Genomic DNA, 18,984 nt, shown 5'->3' on the forward strand with positions numbered 1-18,984 from the left:
ATGGCCTAAATGGATCATCACTGGCCTGGAGAGCCGTGGGTTTGATTCCTTCTTATATATATTTTTTGATTTGCGTCACTTAAACCACCCAAGTTGGTATGGCATGTTAAAATGTAAAACTGTACATATATATATATAATAATATTATATTATTATATATATATAAATACATTTTTCATTTCTTTCTTTTCTGTAATTTTTTTTCTTTATTTTTATTTTTTGTCTTTATGTCATCTAGTTCAGTTTGAACTAGAATGACTGTTGCTAGTCAAGTCCTGTCCAGACTTGACTAGCAATAGAGCTGTTGGACTGTGTCCAACAGCTCTATTGAGTCCTCATTCAGTTGTGTATATAAAGGGGTGCAACCCCTCTTGTATTTCATTCAAATGCTTCTTAAGCAATTGGTTTTTCATATCAATAAAGAATACATTTTTATTTTTATTTTGTTACCAGTTATACCCTTTTTAAGGGTTATGCTTTAGTGTCATTCTTGACACTTGCCCTTGTGAATCTAAGCTCGTGTTTCGAAGATCCCCATTTCATTTCATGGCACACTACTACACAGTTCCTGTTGTCCTCACGGGCTGGAGTCTCGTAAGGGTCATCACAAGGGAGGATGCGGGTTTTCACTTTACTTTTGCATATGGTGTCGCAAACTTAAAGAATTGACTTTAATAAAAATATAATAAATAAGAACAATATAAAATTATGTTCGTGGATCTTCCATCTGGAGAATGGAGATCTTGGAGATCAGGTCTTGGGGAGACTGAGAGGATACAAAAACTCTGTGTGCTTAAATTTGGTCTGTTGAACTCGATATTGAGGTTCCTTCTTCTGGCCACGGTTTTAGAGAGAGTCTGACACTTTACCCGGGGGTGGTGTGTTTGGACACAACTGTTGTTTATGGTACCAAGGAAGTGACACTTGTGGGCGTGGGGTGTCCCTTGTGTCCTCGACATTAAATGTGGAAGTCTAATGTTCCGAAGGTGATTCGGTCGAGGGCTAAGTTGGAACCCTATAATAAAATACAAATTGTGTGCTAAGCTACCCTGGGAACCTAACTTGACCTCGGGGATTTTACCTGTTTGGTGTATCTGCGGGTGATGGTAATTAAAAAGAGGAACTTAAATTGTATGCATTTAATAGGGCATGGATATGGAAAAAGAAACTTAAATGCAAGACAGTAAGGTGTTCATGCATTGCACATAATTCATGCATAACCCTGCTATGCATTAGGACATGCATAATTTACTTTTTCCCTTAAATGTTATACATTGTTGGATGGGTGATGATTAATTTTTAATGCATGTGGAATAGCTTGCTTACTTAAACTGAAGTACCTGCTGTTGATTAAGGTTCTTGTATACTTAATTAATGTTGTATGAATGCTTAAATTTGATCAGGTAATTGTCATAATTGCATTCCTCTAAAAAATTGCATAAAATTGTACCTATGTTCTTTATGCTCACTTATTTTCATTAGAGGGATCTGTACGCATAATTCTTTGGATTTCTGACCCCCTCTTTTTATTATTTTCGCAGAAGCAGGAAATCAGTGAAGTGACTGGTGTCTGGAAAAGTCACGGGTGTCACGCACTTGCTAGATAGATCACAGATGGACATCATGGCTCTACTTTTGTTTCTTTTTCGGTTCATTTAGTTGTTATTGCACTCTGAATAATTCATATATTCAAGTGTCTCTAGACGTATTTATCAGTATTTCAATAAATGAATAATGCTTTGGTTTGGTATGGATGATAAGTGTAAGCTCTATTGTGGTGTGTGGTTATCCAGTTGTGAGTGGAACTGTAAAGGCCCCGGATCTCTGAAAATATTTTCGTAACTTGTTTTTTTTTTTAAATCCGTATTTTCAAGGGGATGAGTTGGGGTCATTACAAGCAGGGCCCTAGCGTTACGCTGGGTCCACCTGCAGGCCCTGGCTCGTGGCATTGGTTCACAAGGGTTGTGCCGCAAGCCGAACCGGGTCGGCAAGATCCCAACGTCATGTTGGGCCCTACCGCAGACCTGGGTTCCTCAGCTCGACCCGGGAAGGACTCACTCTTCCCTCCCGACCCCATGCGGGGAGGGCCCGTGGCGGCACACCCGCAAGCAGGAACAGGTGGGCCCCCATGGATTGGGCCGAACCCGAGAGGGTCCGAACCAGGATTCTCCTCAGCAGGGACCAGGCTCGGTTCTCGGGGACCGACCGTTGGGTCCCTGGGAGCGGGTCCAGGTCTCGAACCCTCTTACCCGACCTACCCACTTGGATCTGGTTCGTGGGCCGTCCCGAATCAGATCCCACCTACAATTTTTGCCTCCCAAAACATGTCCAATGCTGACCCAGACCCCTATCGAACCCGGGTAGAGCTCTAGTTCAGATTTGAGCAGGGTCAAAACCAGACCCATAATCATATGGATCATGGATCGAGTTCAAACCAAGCCTTTCACCCCCATAACTCGATCATCGATCCAACCTATCCACATTTGGCTCCGACGAGTAGTTTAGGAATAGACTCGATCCACATCCCATCGGGCGAATTAACCCAACAATATACCAACCAGACCCTGTACCCAAACCCGAACCAACCCAACCCTGAACCAGAATCCAATCCAGTATCTGACCCAACACCAGTATCCTAACCCAAACCCATATTATGTCATTCCTACCCACCTAGAACCCGAGACCCATCCACCTCACCTTGGACTTCCTGTCATCCCGGTGCCCCAGCGCCGACCGCAGATGGCTCATGCCCACGGGCAAGCTAGACCAAGGCAGAATCAGCAGGGACCGGCGCGACCTGAGCGCCGACCACCCATCGGTGGAGTTCGTCAGCACCAGCACCCAGGCGAGCAGTACCGCACAGAGGGCGATAAAGTAGTCTGGGATGATGACGCTTTCTAGAATGACTATCCTGCAGGAATGGTGGAGACTCGTTAGCAGAGAGCACTCGAGCACCCCTCCACTTACGGGGTGAAGTTGGATCTTCCGGAATTTGCGGGGTGGTTCGATGCGGAGCAGTTCTTCAATTGCTCTTATGTCGTGCAGTTTTTCTTCGATTATCACACCGTCGCTGAGCACCGTCGTGTTTCTTTAGCATCTACTCGGCTGAGAGGCCTAGCACAAACATGGTGGGTTGAGCTGCAGAGGTCGAGAGAGCGGCAGGGACTAGAGCGCGTACAATCGTGAGAGGAGATGCAGAGATTGATGCAGTCAAAATTCGTGCCTTCAGATCACGCCGAGAGAGCCTACAAGGTGTACCTGACCCTGCGTCAAGGCACTCGAACTGTGGCGGAGTACACTTCTGAGTTTCATCGTCTTTCCTTACGTGTGCAGGTCGAGGAAACTGCCCGCCAGTAGGTTACAAGGTACATTTCTAGTCTCCGTTCTGCTATTTCTGATGATTTTAGTTGTATCACAGTTGAGACATTAGATCAGGCAAGCAGTTATGCCATAAACGTCGAGAAAAAGTTGAAAAGGAGGCAGGAATATAGGACCTCTCGCAGTGACCAGTCCAGTCGACCAAAGTCGAGTTTCCCAACCAGGGGAGCAATCTCTCCTAGAAAGGAGGACTCAAAGCCTAGAGCAAACCTGACCAGTCAGGCCCCAGATACAATACCCGGTCCAAAGTCAAACCTAGTGAGTCGATCATTCGCTGTTTTAGGTGTCAGGAGTTAGGACATGTCGCGTCTAAGTGTCCCACGGTAAGCAAGAACACCCATCTCGTCGAAGGTATTGTGGAGTCAGCATCTGAGAGTGAGTCATTGGTTGAGGACGAGGATGAAAGGGAAGTTGTAGAGTTCGATGGTAACATCGAAAATTTATTATCCATCCGTCATGTGTTGACTGCACCCCGGGAATTAGCCCCATCAAAATGGTTAAGGAATAATATTTTTAGAACCCGGTGCAACTGTGAGGGTCACGCGTGTGATGTTATCATTGATACTGGGGCATGCGAGAACATGGTGTCTGAGAGTGTAGTGTCTACCTTGAAACTCAACACCGAGAAACTGTGCCAACCCTATAAGATGGCCTGGTTCAAGAAGGGGAACGAGGTCCCCATCACCCAACGATGTTTAGTTTGGTTTTCGATAGGGGAACACTACCACGATGAGGTGTGGTGTGATATAACCCCTATGCACGCATGCTATATCCTTTTGGGACGTCCCTGACAGTTTGATCGCAAGACAACTCACGATGGCCGCAAGAACATATACTCTTTTATCTTCAAGGGCCATAAAATAGTCCTTCTCCCTATTAAGGAGACCGGTTTTCCCACCGTGGATAAGCCTGAGCGAGTCCCCAGGCTCGCGGGCCTCTCGTACCGGCCTTTCTTGAACCATTGTCAGGAAGATGACTATTGTTATGCCCTGGTGGCAAAGCCGTTGATGAGTTCGTCTGTGTCCATTCCTGCGGACGTTGCCCCTCTTATAGAGGTGTTTCACAACATTATACCAGATGACCTGCCTGATGGATTACCTTCGATGAGGGTAGTCCAGCACGCCATTGATTTTGTGCCAGGATCGAGTCTCCCCAACCTCCCCGCATATCGCATGAACCCATCCGAGCATGCGGAGTTATTGAGACAGGTTCAGGACTTACTGCAAAAGGGCTTTATTCGTGAGCGTGTTAGCTCTTGCGCAGTACCTGCCCTGCTCACTCCTAAGAAAGATGGGTCCATGCGCATGTGTGTTGATACTCGTGCAATCAATCACATCACGGTCAAATATCGTTTTCTTATCCCCCGTTTGGATGATATGTTTGATATGTTATCTGGTGCCTCCATTTTCTCCAAAATAGATTTAAAAGGCGGGTATCACCAGATTCGTATACGGGAGGGGGATGAGTGGAAAACGACATTCAAGACATGTGATGGGCTGTATGAGTGGCTAGTCATGCCATTTGGGTTATCTAATGCCCCAAGTACTTTCATGAATATGATGACCCAAGTGTTGCGTCTGTGTATAGGAAAATTTGTCGTTATCTATTTTGATGATATTTTGATTTACAGTTCGTCTTTGTCTAATCATTTGAGTCACCTGTGTCAGGTCTTAGAAATTTTGAGGAGAGAAAAATTGTATGTCAATGCAAAAAAGTGTGAGTTCATGACGTCTAGTGTCGTGTTTTTAGGTTTTATAGTGTCTTCCGATGGAGTTAAAGTTGATCCTGCGAAAGTCTGTGCGATTGTAGATTGGCCTACCCCAAAGACTATCAGAGAGATCCGTAGTTTCCACGGGTTAGCCACTTTCTACCGTCGTTTTGTGCGAAATTTCAGTACCCTCATGGCCTCTATCACAGAATGCCTAAAGGGTACTAGTTTCCATTGGACGCCTGCCGCGGAAAAAGCCTTTACGGTCATCAAGGAAAGAATGACTAGTACCCCTATCTTAGCTCTTCCCGATTTCAATGCAGTCTTTGCGGTTGAGTGTGATGCCTCTAAGGTGGGAATTGGCGCCGTCTTGAGTCAGAACCGCTGACTTGTTGCTTTCTTTAGTGAGAAGCTGACTCAGGCCAGGTGCCAGTATTCCACTTATGATGTCGAGTTTTATGTCGTTGTACAAGCCTTTCGTTATTGGAGGCATTATTTCATTTATAAGGAGTTTATCTTGTACATGGATCATGAGGCGTTGAAGTACCTGAATAGTCAAAAGAAGCTAAGTGCTCGTCATGCCAAGTGGGTCAGCTTCTTGCAAGAGTACACATTTACGATTCGCCATCAGTCTGGTACTCTGAACAAGGTGGCTGACGGTCTTAGTAGGAAGAATAGCCTTCTAATGACTATGTCAATGCAAGTCATTGGGTTCGGGCAGTACAAGGAGTTGTACCCGACAGACCCGAATTTCCAGCAGGTCTGGGAACGGTGCCTCTCCCCTGATACCACAACTGACCCAACTTTTGCTATTCATAACAGTTACCTTTTTCGAGATAATAAGTTATGTGTGCATGTCTTCTCCCTTAGACTACAATTGATTTTTGAGTTGCATGAAGGGGGACTGGCTGGGCATTTTGGTCATGATAAGACGTTCGCATTGTTGGATGAATGGTACTTTTGGCCCAAAATGCGTAAAGATGTTGTCAAGTTTGTTCAGAGTTGTCGAGTGTGTCAAGTGTCCAAGGGTCGACGTCAAAATATCGCTTTGTATACCCCGTTGTCGATTCCTGAGTGAGCATGTGTCCTTGGATTTTATTGTGGGTCTTCCCAGAACCTCGCGTCATTTTGATTCCATCCTAGTGGTAATTGACAGATTTTCCAAGATGGCTATTTTTGTCCCGTGCAAACGGACCACTGACGCCTTGTTAGTCATCTCGTACTATTTCAAGGACGTGGCCCGTTTTCATGGGTTGCCTCACACGATCACCTCAGATCGTGACACCTGTTTTATGAGCCATTTTTGGAAATCGTTATGGGCCTTACTGAAGACCAAGCTCCAGTTTAGCAGTGCATATCACCCTCAAACAGATGGCCAAACCGAAGTTGTCAACCGCACCTTGGGAAACCTGTTACGGATTCTCATGGGGGAGAATGTCAAAACGTGGGACCTCGTATTGCCTCAAGCCGAGTTCGCATATAACAGCTCCATAAACTGGTCTACAGGCAAATCTCTGTTCCAAGTGGGTTACGGTCGGTCACCCACCCATGTCGTTGACCTAGCCCTTGTGTCCGGTATTCCAGACCCCGCCCTAGATGCATTTGATGCCGTCGAATATATGTGTGATATCCACAGACAGGTCCGAGCTAAACTTGTTGAAAGCTACGAGGCCTACAAAGCGTTTATAGACCAAAGTCGACGTGATGTCCAGTTTCAAGTCGGTCAGTTAGTTTGGGTTTACTTGCATCCTGAGCGTTTCCCCGTAGGTACCTATAGCAAATTGAGTCCTAAAAAGTATGGTCCTTTTAAGATTCTTCAGCGATTGGGTCTGAATGCCTATCTCCTTGAGCTGCCCGACGATTGGCACATCTCGCCTGTTTTCAACGTGTTTGATCTATATGCTTACTGCGGTGACAACAAGTCGCCAGAGCCGACTTCTTCCCAACCGGGAGAGAATGATGCAGAGCAGGACCCGATTGGGTTGGTACCACGTGACCCAGACTTGCAGGTGGCACCACCCGATCCACTTCAGGGATAGATGGTTGGACCCAGGAGCTGGATCCGATCCAGTCCACGACACCATGACGCAGGGTTGATGTTCCCCTGCGTACCTACTCCAGAAGAGCGCAGGCACAGATGACACAGGCCCAATAGCACACAGATGTTCTTTGAGGTCCGGGTCCAAACCCGAATCCAGCTGAAGCTCTATAAATAAGCTGCCTAGGGTTTCGTGAAAGGCAGAGAAGATTGAGAATACAACAACTTTATTCTTTTTGTTATCGCCTACTCCATTTTCCCTTTACAGTTATTGTCTTTTGTTTTCCATTTATTGTTCGTTGTTCTCCCATTTGTTATTGAAATCTTATTGAAAATAAAAACATAAGCCACACCGATTTTTCGGTGGGCATCTATTCTTTTCTCCTTCGAAGAACGCTGCATCAATTATTATATATATATATATATATAAATATATTTTTCAATTCTTTCTTTTCTGTAACTTTTTTTCTTTTATTTTTATTTTTTGTCTTTATGTCATCTAGTTCAGTTTGAACTAGAATGCCAATTGCTAGTCAAGTCTTGTCCAGACTTGACTAGCAATAGAGTTGTTGGACACAGTCCAACGGCTCTATTTAGAGTTGTTGGACTGTGTCCAACAGCTCTATTAAGTCCTCCTCTTTCAGCTGTGTATATAAAGGGGTGCAGCCCCTCTTGTATTCTATCCCAATGCTTCTTAAGCATTTGGTTTTTCATATCAATAAAGAATACCTTTTTATTTTTATTTTGTTTCCAGTTATACCCTTTTTAAGGGTTATGCTTTAGTGTCATTCTTGACACTTTCCCTTGTGAATCTAAGCTTGTGTTTCGAAGATCCCTATTTCATTTCATAGTATCGAAGCCGCGGAAGTACTAGATCTTGAGGAAAAGCTACCTTGGTTTCCGTGCCCGTTTGCAAAAGTGTTCGCCACTTGAAGAGAAGTGTTTTATCACTTCATTAGGGAAGATTTCACATCTTGTTGTATTGTATTTTCTTCTTTCTTTTTCAATTCTCTTCTTGTTTTTCTTCTATCCCTATTCCTTCTCTCCTTGTAATCAATGGATGACAATGATAAAGTCACCATCATGCCTATGAAACTAAGCAATACGAACTATGTAACATGGGCTTCAATCATGAAGCACCATATATGGAGAAAAGGCCTATGGGGGATTGTGGATGGTTCTGATTCGGAACCTAAGCTATCTCTTACTAAAAAGGAGGGAGATAAAGAGGTCCCACTATCGGAAAAAAAGAAAATCAAGGCTCTTGCCCCATACGAGAAGAAATGGAAAGAATGGAGAATATCTCATGCGAAGATAATGTCACGGCTTATCAATAGCGTTGACATTAAAAAATGCTCAAGTCTTGCCAAATTTGATCATGCCGATAAGGCATGAGAATACCTTAAGAATATGTATTCCCTTAAAGATATTGCACACGTGTGCAACCTCCAAGAAAAAGTTCGAATGATGACACAAGGAGACAAAACTATTTGTGAATATTACAATGGGTTGTCCGAACTTTGGGAAGAACTTTCCCTTTTAGAACCAAAGTGGCATTGTGCCGAAGACATCGAGCTTCGTCAGAAACAACTCGATGCTGAACATTTTTACCAGTTTATCACTGGATTAAGGCCGGAATTTGAAACCACTAAATCGGTTCTCCTTCACCGGGGAAAAATTCTTTCTATTGTTGAAACTATTGAAGAGTTAACAATGGATGAAAATCGTCTTCGGAAAGGTTCTTCAAAAATTGAAGATGATTCCGTTTTAGCCGTGTCTAGACCAGGGAATCATGTTCGATCATATAGGCCTCCTCACTTTAACCGACAAAATGGTGACTATGATAAGAAGAAAGTTATTTGTCATCACTATCATGAACCGGGACACTACAGGCCACAATGTCCCAAACTTAAGGAGTTGAGAGAAAAAAGAGCTGCAATTGCTGGATCGGAGCCTAAAGATCAGGATGCACCAGTTTCTCTGGCCCAACTAATGGAGGTTCTTCAGTCTCTCATCAAAGGTGCCTCTTTCTCATCTGAAGCTTCAACCAGTACAACAACCTCATCTTTTTCTGATCCAAGTAAGATTTCTTGGCTCCTTGACTCTGGTGCATCTTTTCATATGACCCCAAATAATCAAAGTCTATCCAAATGTGTTAAAAATAAAACAAGTGTCAAAGGTCTTTACTGTTGATGGGACTTCTCTTGAAATAGAAGGAATAGGAAATTTTGAAAAAAATTATAAAACAAAAAAAGAATTCTATTCCAGAAATTAGACATGTTCCCAAATTAAATTTAAATCTTTTATCTGTATCTCAAATTTCTGATTATGGGTGTAATATTTTCTTTTCTTCTCATGGTTGTTGGGTACAGGATCGCCAGTAAGGCAAGCTGATTGGGGAAGGTCATAGAGAAAGACTCTATTACATGGATTTTTTGGAAATGCCGAAGAAAGCTTTTTGTTATAATATTCAGAAAATAGAGTTGGAAATGTGGTATAAGAGACTTGGTCATCCACATATAGCCAAAATCCTCCAAATCTAGGGAAATTTTGTAACTCTGAATCATTTGATTGTAAAGATTGTATTCTCGACAAAATGAAAAGATTATCATTTCATAATAGAACCTTTTTCTCTTCAAGACCACTTGAATTAATACCCTCGGATGTTTGGGGTCCTGCACCAGTAATTTCTAAAGGAGGATTTGTTTACTATGTTATTTTTGTCGATGATTTTTCCTGACATACGTGGATTTACTTTCTTAAACATAAGTCTGAAGTATTTTCATACTTTCAAACTTTTCGTATTATGGTTAAAAACAAATTTTAAAATGATATTGCTATTTTTCGCACAGATTCAGGGGGAGAGTTTTTATCCACAAATTTTCAAAATTATCTTTAATTGCATGGCATCACACATCAAAGATCTTGTCCTTATACAACAAAATGGACTGGCGGAACAAAAACATCGCCATATTATAGAAACCACTAGGACTTTATTAATAGCAAATCAAGTCCCGAAAGACTTTTGGGCAGAAGTTGCCTTAACTGTCACCTATCTCATTAATAGGATGACATCTTCTTCGTTAGAAAATATCACTCTCATTGAAAAACTTATGAACATTTCTCCAAACTACTCTAGAATAAGAATATTTGGGTGCAAATGTTTTATATTTACTAACAAAATTGATAAACTTTCTCCTCGTGCGATTCCCTATGCATTTTTAGGATATGCTGAAAATCAGAAAGGTTATAGATGTTTTGACTTAAAAAATAATAGACTATATGTGTCTAGAAATGCTTCCTTTCTTGAAAAGGAGAGCTTCTTTGATTTTAGAAAATTAAAAGACGTCACTGAGTACTCCTTTTTGCTAGATCTAACATCAACATCTGATGAATATGACCTTGACTGTAACTTTGATGATGATCAAAGAATTATTGATCTTAATCATAATGTTGAAAATGAAGTTCATAGGAATACTAGTATTCAATATTTCAGGCGACAAGAGTCTAATCCTCCATGTGCACTTGAAAAATATTCTAACATTCCAACTAGACAATCATCCCGAGTCTCGAGGCCTCTAGGAAAGTTTGTATCATACGAGTCCTTCTCACCCACATATAGGGTAGTTATTGCATTAATTCACTCATATGAAGAACCATCCACATATTTTCAAGCAAAAAATGATATGAAATATATAGAAGCCATGAAAGCTGAATTAGATGCACTTGAAAAGGCTTATACATGGATTATTCAAGATCTCCTTCCAGGGAAGAAAACTATAGGATGTCGATGGGTTTATAAAATTAAAACCAAGAGTGATGGTACTCTTAAAAGATATAAAGCTCGATTAGTAGCCAAAGGTTATGCCCAAGAATATGGGATTGATTATGAAGAAACCTTTGCTCCGATGGCTCGTATGACAACTGTCCGAACCTTAATTGCCTTATCTTCTATCAAAAAATGGTCTATTTTTCAAATGGATGTCAAAAATGCCTTTTTAAATGGAAAGCTAGTTGAAGAAGTATACATGAAACTCTCTCCTGGTCTAAGTATTCTTAAGGGTAAAGTCCTTCGCTTAGAAAAAGCTTTTTATGGACTTAAACAAGTACCGAAAGCTTGGTATGATAGGTTTAGTCATGTTATGATTGATATTGGTTTTCAATTATGTTTAACTGACACTGCTTTGTTTATTAAGAATTTTGATGTATGGATCATTGTGCTTCTTCTCTATGTGAATGATATGATCATCACCGGAAGTGATAAATAGGGAGTTGAAACGATCAAAATACTTCTTAAATCTCATTTTGAAATGACTTATTTAGGCATGTTAAGATATTTTTTAGGCATTGAAGTTGTTTATTCTCCTAGAGGATATTTATTATCTCAGACTAAATTTGCTTTTGATATTGTTTCCAAGTCTGGTATTACTGATGATAAGAAAGTCGACACTCCAGAAGTTGTTAATGTTAAAATGAAGATTGATGATGAAGAACTTCTTGCAGACCCTACTCCTTACAGACAGCTTGTCGGGGCACTTTCCTATCTATCCATTACCAGACCAGATATAGCACATGTTGTTCACACCGTAAGTCAATTTCAACATGCTCCTACTTCTGTTCATATGGGAGCAGTCATGCATATTATCAGATACATTCAGTCATCTCTTTTACGAGGACTTTTCTTATCTTCCTCCTCTTTTCTTGATTTAATTGCATATACTGATGCTGATTGGGGAGATGATCCCAATAACAGACACTCAATCACTGATTTTTATGTTTTTTTAGGGGCATCATTGATCTCGTGGAGGTGTAAAAAGCAGCAAAAGGTATCTCCCTCATCCACCGAAGCTGAATACAGAGCCATGACAACCACGACCATGAAAGTAGTTTGGCTCCGATGACTGCTTGCTGACATGGGAGTTGAAGCAACAAAGGCTTCACAAATGTGCTGTGACAACAAAAGTGCGATCTACATTGCCAGTAACAGAACATTCCACGAGCGCACCAAACACATCGAAATGGATTGTCACTACGTCAGAGAGGAATATCTACACGGGATAATTGATCTGCCATATGTCACTTTAGAATATCAGTTAGCAGACTTCTTTACAAAGCCTCTCGTTGCTCCCCGGTTTCACTTTCTCTTAGACAAACTTTTGCTCATTATACCATAAGTTTGAGGGGGAGTGTTAAAATGTAAAACTGTATATATATATATATATATATATATAATATATTATTATATATATTTATAAATATATTTTTCATTTCTTTCTTTTCTGTAACTTTGTTTCCTTTATTTTTATTTTTTGTCTTTATGTCATCTAGTTCAGTTTGAACTAGAATGACATTTGCTAGTCAAGTCTTGTCCGGACTTGACTAGCAATAGAGCCGTTGGACAGTCCAAAGGCTCTATTCCTCTTTCAGCTGTGTATATAAAGGGGTGCAGTCCCTCTTATGTTCTAGCCCAATGCTTCTCAAGCAATTGTTTTTTCATATCAATAAAGAATACCTTTTTATTTTTATTTTGTTTCCAGTTATACCCTTTTTAAGGGTTATGCTTTAGTGTCATTCTTGACACTTTCCCTTGTAAATCTAAGCTCGTGTTTCGAAGATCCCTATTTCATTTCAGAGAATTTCACAAATATTCAGTTAGTTTATGCATATATTTGGGAGTCTTCCCAAATGGTCATCTATGTAGTCAAACGTGCTAGTCAACACTTGGGTGGCAGAGCCTACAATGCCTAGTCAGCACTTGGGAGGGATTAGTCAGCCTAGTTGGACCAAAAAAAGGTTATGAAATGAGGGAATTTACATGAATAAAAATATGCATATACATGGATACATACAACAACTAGTTAGTTAAAATATTTGTTAGTCATATGATAATCTGTGGCAACATTTTATTCCTCTTGGTTCATTAAACAAGCAGTTTTACTCACGAAATCAGTTTTAATCATTTAGTTTCTATAGGGCAAAAGGAAAAAAAAAAACAGTTCACTTACAACTGCCATCAATGAGTGATTTTTGTATTTTTTTTATGTGCATATTTAATTTATTTGTTTCAAGTTTGCTCTTTAAATACTTTCTTACTCTCCTGGTAACTCTTCTATGTTATGGTCCACTGGTTTCTTCCTCCTCCCAAACAGCATGGGTCATTCGATCAGCTTGTTCCTGATGGGAAGATAATGCCTTCAGAGAATGGATCATCTATTGGAGCTGCAGTAGCTTCCTCTGTCACTGTTCCATCCCATCAAGTTCGTACTGTTACATTTTCTTTATCATGGCCCTGTCCTAAACTCAAGTTTGCCAGTGGTAAAACGTATCATAGGTGGGTGTCATACTAGACGAGGCAGCCATGGCTATTGCAAATGATGTCTATTAATGGTGGATATGTTTCATTCTAGGCGGTACACCAAATTTTATGGCTTTGATGGGGACGCTGCAGCAAATCTTGCACACGATGCTATTCTTGGTAACCTTCTATATATGTTCTGCAAGCTGCATATGATTTCACCAGTTCTTTATTACAACCAGCAGAGGACATTTGTTGAACTTATGCCATGATATATTGTCATTCATCAGATGGACAATGTCTGCTTTATCATTTAAGTTTAAATACATGTGCTCAAGAACTCTATTTGACAGTAGTTTCTTATATATATATATATATATATATGCACAATTATCTTATATTTTATAAAATGCTCTAGATATGAAGTTAGATTATCAATCACAAACTAAAATTCTGAAGCATGTCAAACGTATATAGTTAACAAATATCAACAAGTATATAGTTACACTGCTATTGCCAAGCATAGACCATAGATCATAAGATGGATAAATTGGGTTGACCTACATAAAAAACCCAGTCGATCCGTGTCAGGAGTACCGCCTATTACTGGCATGGGTACATCATAGGTACGGGGCCTAGTAGAAGTGCCCATGCTATATAAAGCCTGAAAGTTCTAGCTGAACATTAGGCATCTTGACCAAGGAATCTTGGCTTCAAATTCCCTGAAAGAGAAAACAAACAAGCAAACTGGGTCATAAACACATTTATATCTCTCTTCTATTTCCTGAAAAATGTCTATTGCTACTTCTATTGCTATGAAAGATTATTGATGTTTTCTGATTTTTTTTCTTTAAAATAAAAAACAAATAAATGATAAAAAAAATAAAAATTGTGGTGCAATGCTACAAATCGTAATCATACAATAAGATTTTTGCTTGTAAAATATGTTCCTTGTTTTTCCTGTTTGTTTTTAATAGATCATGGACAATGGGAGTCTCAGATTGAAATGTGGCAGAAACCTATTCTTCAAGATAAAAGGCTTCCTGATTGGTAGGTTTTCTGATTTTCCCTTAGTATCGGAAATTTTGGAAACTTCACCCAAGTATTCTTGCAGGTATCCCATTACTCTGTTCAACGAGCTCTATTATCTTAATGCAGGGGGAACAATATGGACTGGTATGTGCTATACTTGTCATATTCTGGAAATACTAAATTGTATCCAGTGTTGTCTAGTGTATCTAAGTGTGGAAGTTTCCTGCAGATGGAATGCCTCCTGCTCAGGATAATGTTACCCTTACATATGAAAATATTTCTCTTAATAAGACCATTTCTCGAAGTACAAATGATGATACTGCAGTCAATGTCCTTGATAAGATAACTTTCATTCTCGAAAAGATGCACAATCCAAGCACATTAAACACAGCTTTTGGACCTGCATTGCTTCAAGATGGAGAAGAAAATGTTGGACAAATGTTGTATCTTGAAGGAATAGAATACCTTATGTGGAACACTTATGATGTCCATTTTTATGCCTCGTATGCTCTAGTCATGACCTTCCCAAAACTTGAACTCAGCATCCAAAGAGATTTTGCAGCAGCAGTAATGATGAATGATCCTGAAAAAATACAAACACTAGCTGAGGGTGAGTGGGTTCCCAGAAAGGTTCTCGGTGCTGTACCCCATGATATCGGGCTTCATGACCCATGGTTTGAAGTAAATGCCTATAATCTTCACAACTCAAATAGGTGGAAAGACTTGAACCCAAAATTTGTGCTCCAAGTTTACAGGGATGTAGTTGCAACTGGTGATAAGTCATTTTGCCATGCTGTTTGGCCATCAGTTTACGTGGCCATGGCTTACATGGAGCAGTTTGACAAAGATGGAGATGGGATGATTGAGAATGAAGGTTTTCCTGATCAGACCTTTGACTTGTGGTTTGTCACTGGTGTAAGTGCTTATACAGGAGGGCTTTGGGTGGCAGCACTTCAGGCTGCTTCTGCAATGGCACATGAAGTTGGTGATAAGATTTCTGAAGAGATTTTCTGGAGTAAATATGAGAAGGCCAAAAAGGTTTATGACACATTGTGGAATGGTTCTTACTTAAATTATGATCATAGTGGCAGTGCTTCAAGCTCATCCATCATGGCAGATCAGTTGGCTGGATACTGGTATGTAGGACCAATTTTTTACAATCTTATGTATATATTTGTACCTTGCTCGTATTCTGTTTATATTTGCCTAGGTTCTCAAGAACTATCATGATATCGATGAATCTGACCTTGGTTCTCATGAGATTTTTGCAGGAATAGCATTATGTGGGTTTTTCTAATTTAAAAATATTTAGTGTTTTCTTCCCTCTGTGCAATTCAAGGAATATTTTATCTTGTCATCATCAAGAATTTGATGCGTAGAATGGTTGACCATATGATTACTAGGGAAATTCTTCAATTTTGTGCATGGGGCTCATGGTCAGGATGTGATATTCTTTGGATGGGTGGGAACCATGCAGCCTGGATGAATCCTCTACTGGAATAAATCTTATTGCAATTTTTATGCCCTTGTTAGGATGGTGATTTATTCCATTGGTTTGTACTTGAATCCCTACTTGATGAATAAGCTTGCTTGCTTTTAAAGCAAGATGTGGTTAATATGCATTTGTCATTTCATATGTGATGGCTTACACCATGAAGTTTTATTTTTTTCTATGTTACAACCTTTGAAAAAATTGGCATGCACATGCACATATTGCACAGCAAGCCTAACTTGTATTTTTTTCATAGGTATTCAAGGGCATGTGGTCTTGCACCAATTTTGGAAGAACGCAAGGCACAAAGTACACTTGAGAAGATTTATAACTTCAATATATTGCAGTTCAAAGATGGTAAACAGGGTGCTGTTAATGGGATGCTACCAGATGGTCGGATTGATACAACTGCATTACAGTCAAGAGAGGTATGGCCTGGAGTGACTTATGCTCTAGCTGCCTCTATGATTCAGGAAGGCATGGAAGAACAAGCCTTTAAAACTGCACAAGGAGTATTCAACACTGTTTGGTCTCAGGAAGGACTTGGGTAAGCTCTCTCTCTCTCTCTCTCTCTCTCTCTCTCAATTTAAATATAAATATATGTATATACACATCTGTGCTATGTCACATGGGTGCGGGGACGGGGGTGCGGCACTTTCAAAAAACTTTGGTGCAGGGGTGCAGCAAAATATATATATATATATATATATATATATATATATATATATATATATATATATATATATATGAAGTCCAAAAGATGGATATAAATGACCTTGGGTGCGGTCAATGCACCCAGGGTCAGGTTGACCACACCGGGTGCCGCATGCGCACCCGCATCGCGTCGCGTCGACGTGGGTGCGGCACCCAGTTGGGCGAGTCCCTGTGACATAGCATCTGTGATGTTAGAAATAAATTAACTGGGTAGTTTAATCACCTTTTGGAGTCGCTGCTCACATGCTCAATCCAAATGGTGTTCTTGCTTTAAAGGGGTGTTTGTTTCAGCCCCTTTCATAAGAAAGGGGCAGTCTTTGCTGCTGGGGCTGAAACTAATGCCCCTGCAAAGAAAGGGGATGTGAGGCCCGCATTATCAAATGTGGCCATGGGACATGCTCTTCCTTCGCGGAGGTATGTAACAAATGTCCCCTAAAGGTATAAATCTTTGTTGAAGTTTAAAACTGGAACCGAAATAATAGTCACAAGATGCAGAATAGGGGTGCCATTATCTAAATCCGCTATCCAACAATGGTCAGTTCTGCATTAACAATTAAGAAACAATTTCTCTGAATTATTGCTGATGGAGACAATTATTTCTCCAGATTGATGAAACGTTTGGTAGTATCATTAGAATCAGTGGTGATCTGATACAAACTTTTCCTTGTATGTCATCAGTAACTATTGGCACTTGGAAAATTAATTGGTGAAAAAAATTGTGGCAACAGGTGCCCAACATTGCTAGATCTATTTCAGGCTTTATCATTAGCATAATGTACTCCCAACTGGCTTTCTGACGTTACTAACAATCGTATTTTTACCTTTTAGCCAAGTCATAATACAATGTCATCATGAGTATTCAATTATACTCTACAATGACTAGTTGCTAGTAAGATGCTTCTGCTGTTAGCTATGTTGCACAGAATAGAGCTGAAGATACGAGGACATGGCCATTTTTGTGAAGTTTTCTGATGCAAGTAATATATAAGGGGATACAATACAGGAGTAAAAATGGAGTATCCATGTTACATAGGCTGTTTGGTTTTGATTCAAGCTGCCTCTATGTGTGTATGCACGTGTGCATGCATATGTTGGTACATTGTATGGCTGATGTTGACTTTACTGACAGAAGAACTACCATTAGTTTTGACTTTAATAATTGTGCAGGTGGGCATTTCAAACACCTGAAGCTTGGACGAATCACAACGAGTATCGGTCTATCTCTTATATGCGGCCTCTTGCTATCTGGGCAATGCAATGGGCGCTTTCACCTCCACGGCATGCTAAAGAAGTATCAAGGTCAAGAATAAACAAAGATGTTCCAATAAAAAGTCACATGGGATTCACAAGTGTTTCAGAGTTACTGAAGTTGCCAAACGAGGAAGACGCGAAGAGCTTCATCCAGGTTCTTTATGATTGTGCTTGCAGAAGGCTATGGAATTGATAGTCCAGTTTGGTTTTTCGATAGATAAGCTGGGGTTAGGCAGACCCCTACCAGTTATACAATAAGCTACATGCCCGTAGGAATGATAGTGCAGCTTGATTGATCTTGTAATAAGTTCATTTGTCGAAAGAACTTGATTATTTAATCAAGTGATAAGATGTAATCAGTTCTTTTGAAGTGATAACATTTTGAAGAGTTTCTGAATAATAGCATTTTTTCCCCAGAAGTTGGGAAGGCTCACATCTATGATTCGTGGATGCACTTTTCAAGAGAATTAATATTTATCATGATGATTGGTAATCTTGGCGTGTAATTTGACTACATTTCTGTTATATAAGCAGACTAATAATGAAGTCTAGGCTCAGATCAAGGACAGATTAGAGGTCATCAACCTATGCAACAAAGAAGCTAAGAACATGATATACAATAAGAAAATACTCATTGGGAAAATGATGCAGAGTAGGATGAACCCGGGTCCATACAGCGTGACCCAAGGAGGGGACCGGATTTACACTCTGGGGATCGGATTCAATCCAGATATTGGTTCCAAGACATGGGAAAGGAGTCCCGTTGCGTGCCAATTCCAGATCATGAGCCCAAAGAGTACGGGACGGACAGCTCCAGATCCAGCAGCACACCGGAGCGGCATCGGGTCTGGGGCCAGATACCCGGATCCAGCCAAAAGCCTTTAAAAACCCCTCTAGGGTTTCATGCGCTGGATGGAGAATATTGAAAATCGCAGCCGTTTTGCCTTTGTTTTTTTCTCATTTGGATTTTTTCTGTCAGACTTTTCCCTTTGATTTCCATGTTTTGCTTATGACTCGTTATTCATTTATCTTGGTCATGTTAGATTGATTTTTGCATTGTCTTGTTGATCCTCATT

The 18,984-nt window shown here is 40.4% G+C and overlaps 1 protein-coding gene across 12 annotated transcripts in view; it reads left to right on the plus strand.

Annotated features, from left to right (window-relative positions):
* The window catches only part of LOC149817347 (uncharacterized), a 67,100-nt gene extending 48,759 nt beyond the window's left edge, over nt 1–18,341 (plus strand). For all 12 annotated transcript variants that reach the window (XM_089987924.1, XM_089987928.1, XM_089987925.1 and 9 more), the window contains 7 exons: nt 13,274–13,455; nt 13,532–13,599; nt 14,397–14,469; nt 14,534–14,595; nt 14,681–15,587; nt 16,200–16,490; nt 17,825–18,341. In XM_089987924.1, the coding sequence (XP_089844050.1) occupies nt 13,274–13,455; nt 13,532–13,599; nt 14,397–14,469; nt 14,534–14,595; nt 14,681–15,587; nt 16,200–16,490; nt 17,825–18,101 (1,860 nt within the window). In that variant the 3' untranslated portion in view covers nt 18,102–18,341. The remainder of the gene's footprint in view (nt 1–13,273; nt 13,456–13,531; nt 13,600–14,396; nt 14,470–14,533; nt 14,596–14,680; nt 15,588–16,199; nt 16,491–17,824) is intronic.
* Nucleotides 18,342–18,984: the final 643 nt, after the last annotated feature.

Source organism: Nuphar pumila, chromosome 14 (genome assembly GCF_984573655.1).
Source record: "Nuphar pumila chromosome 14, dmNupPumi1.hap1.1, whole genome shotgun sequence".
NCBI classification, from domain to species: Eukaryota; Viridiplantae; Streptophyta; class Magnoliopsida; order Nymphaeales; family Nymphaeaceae; genus Nuphar; species Nuphar pumila.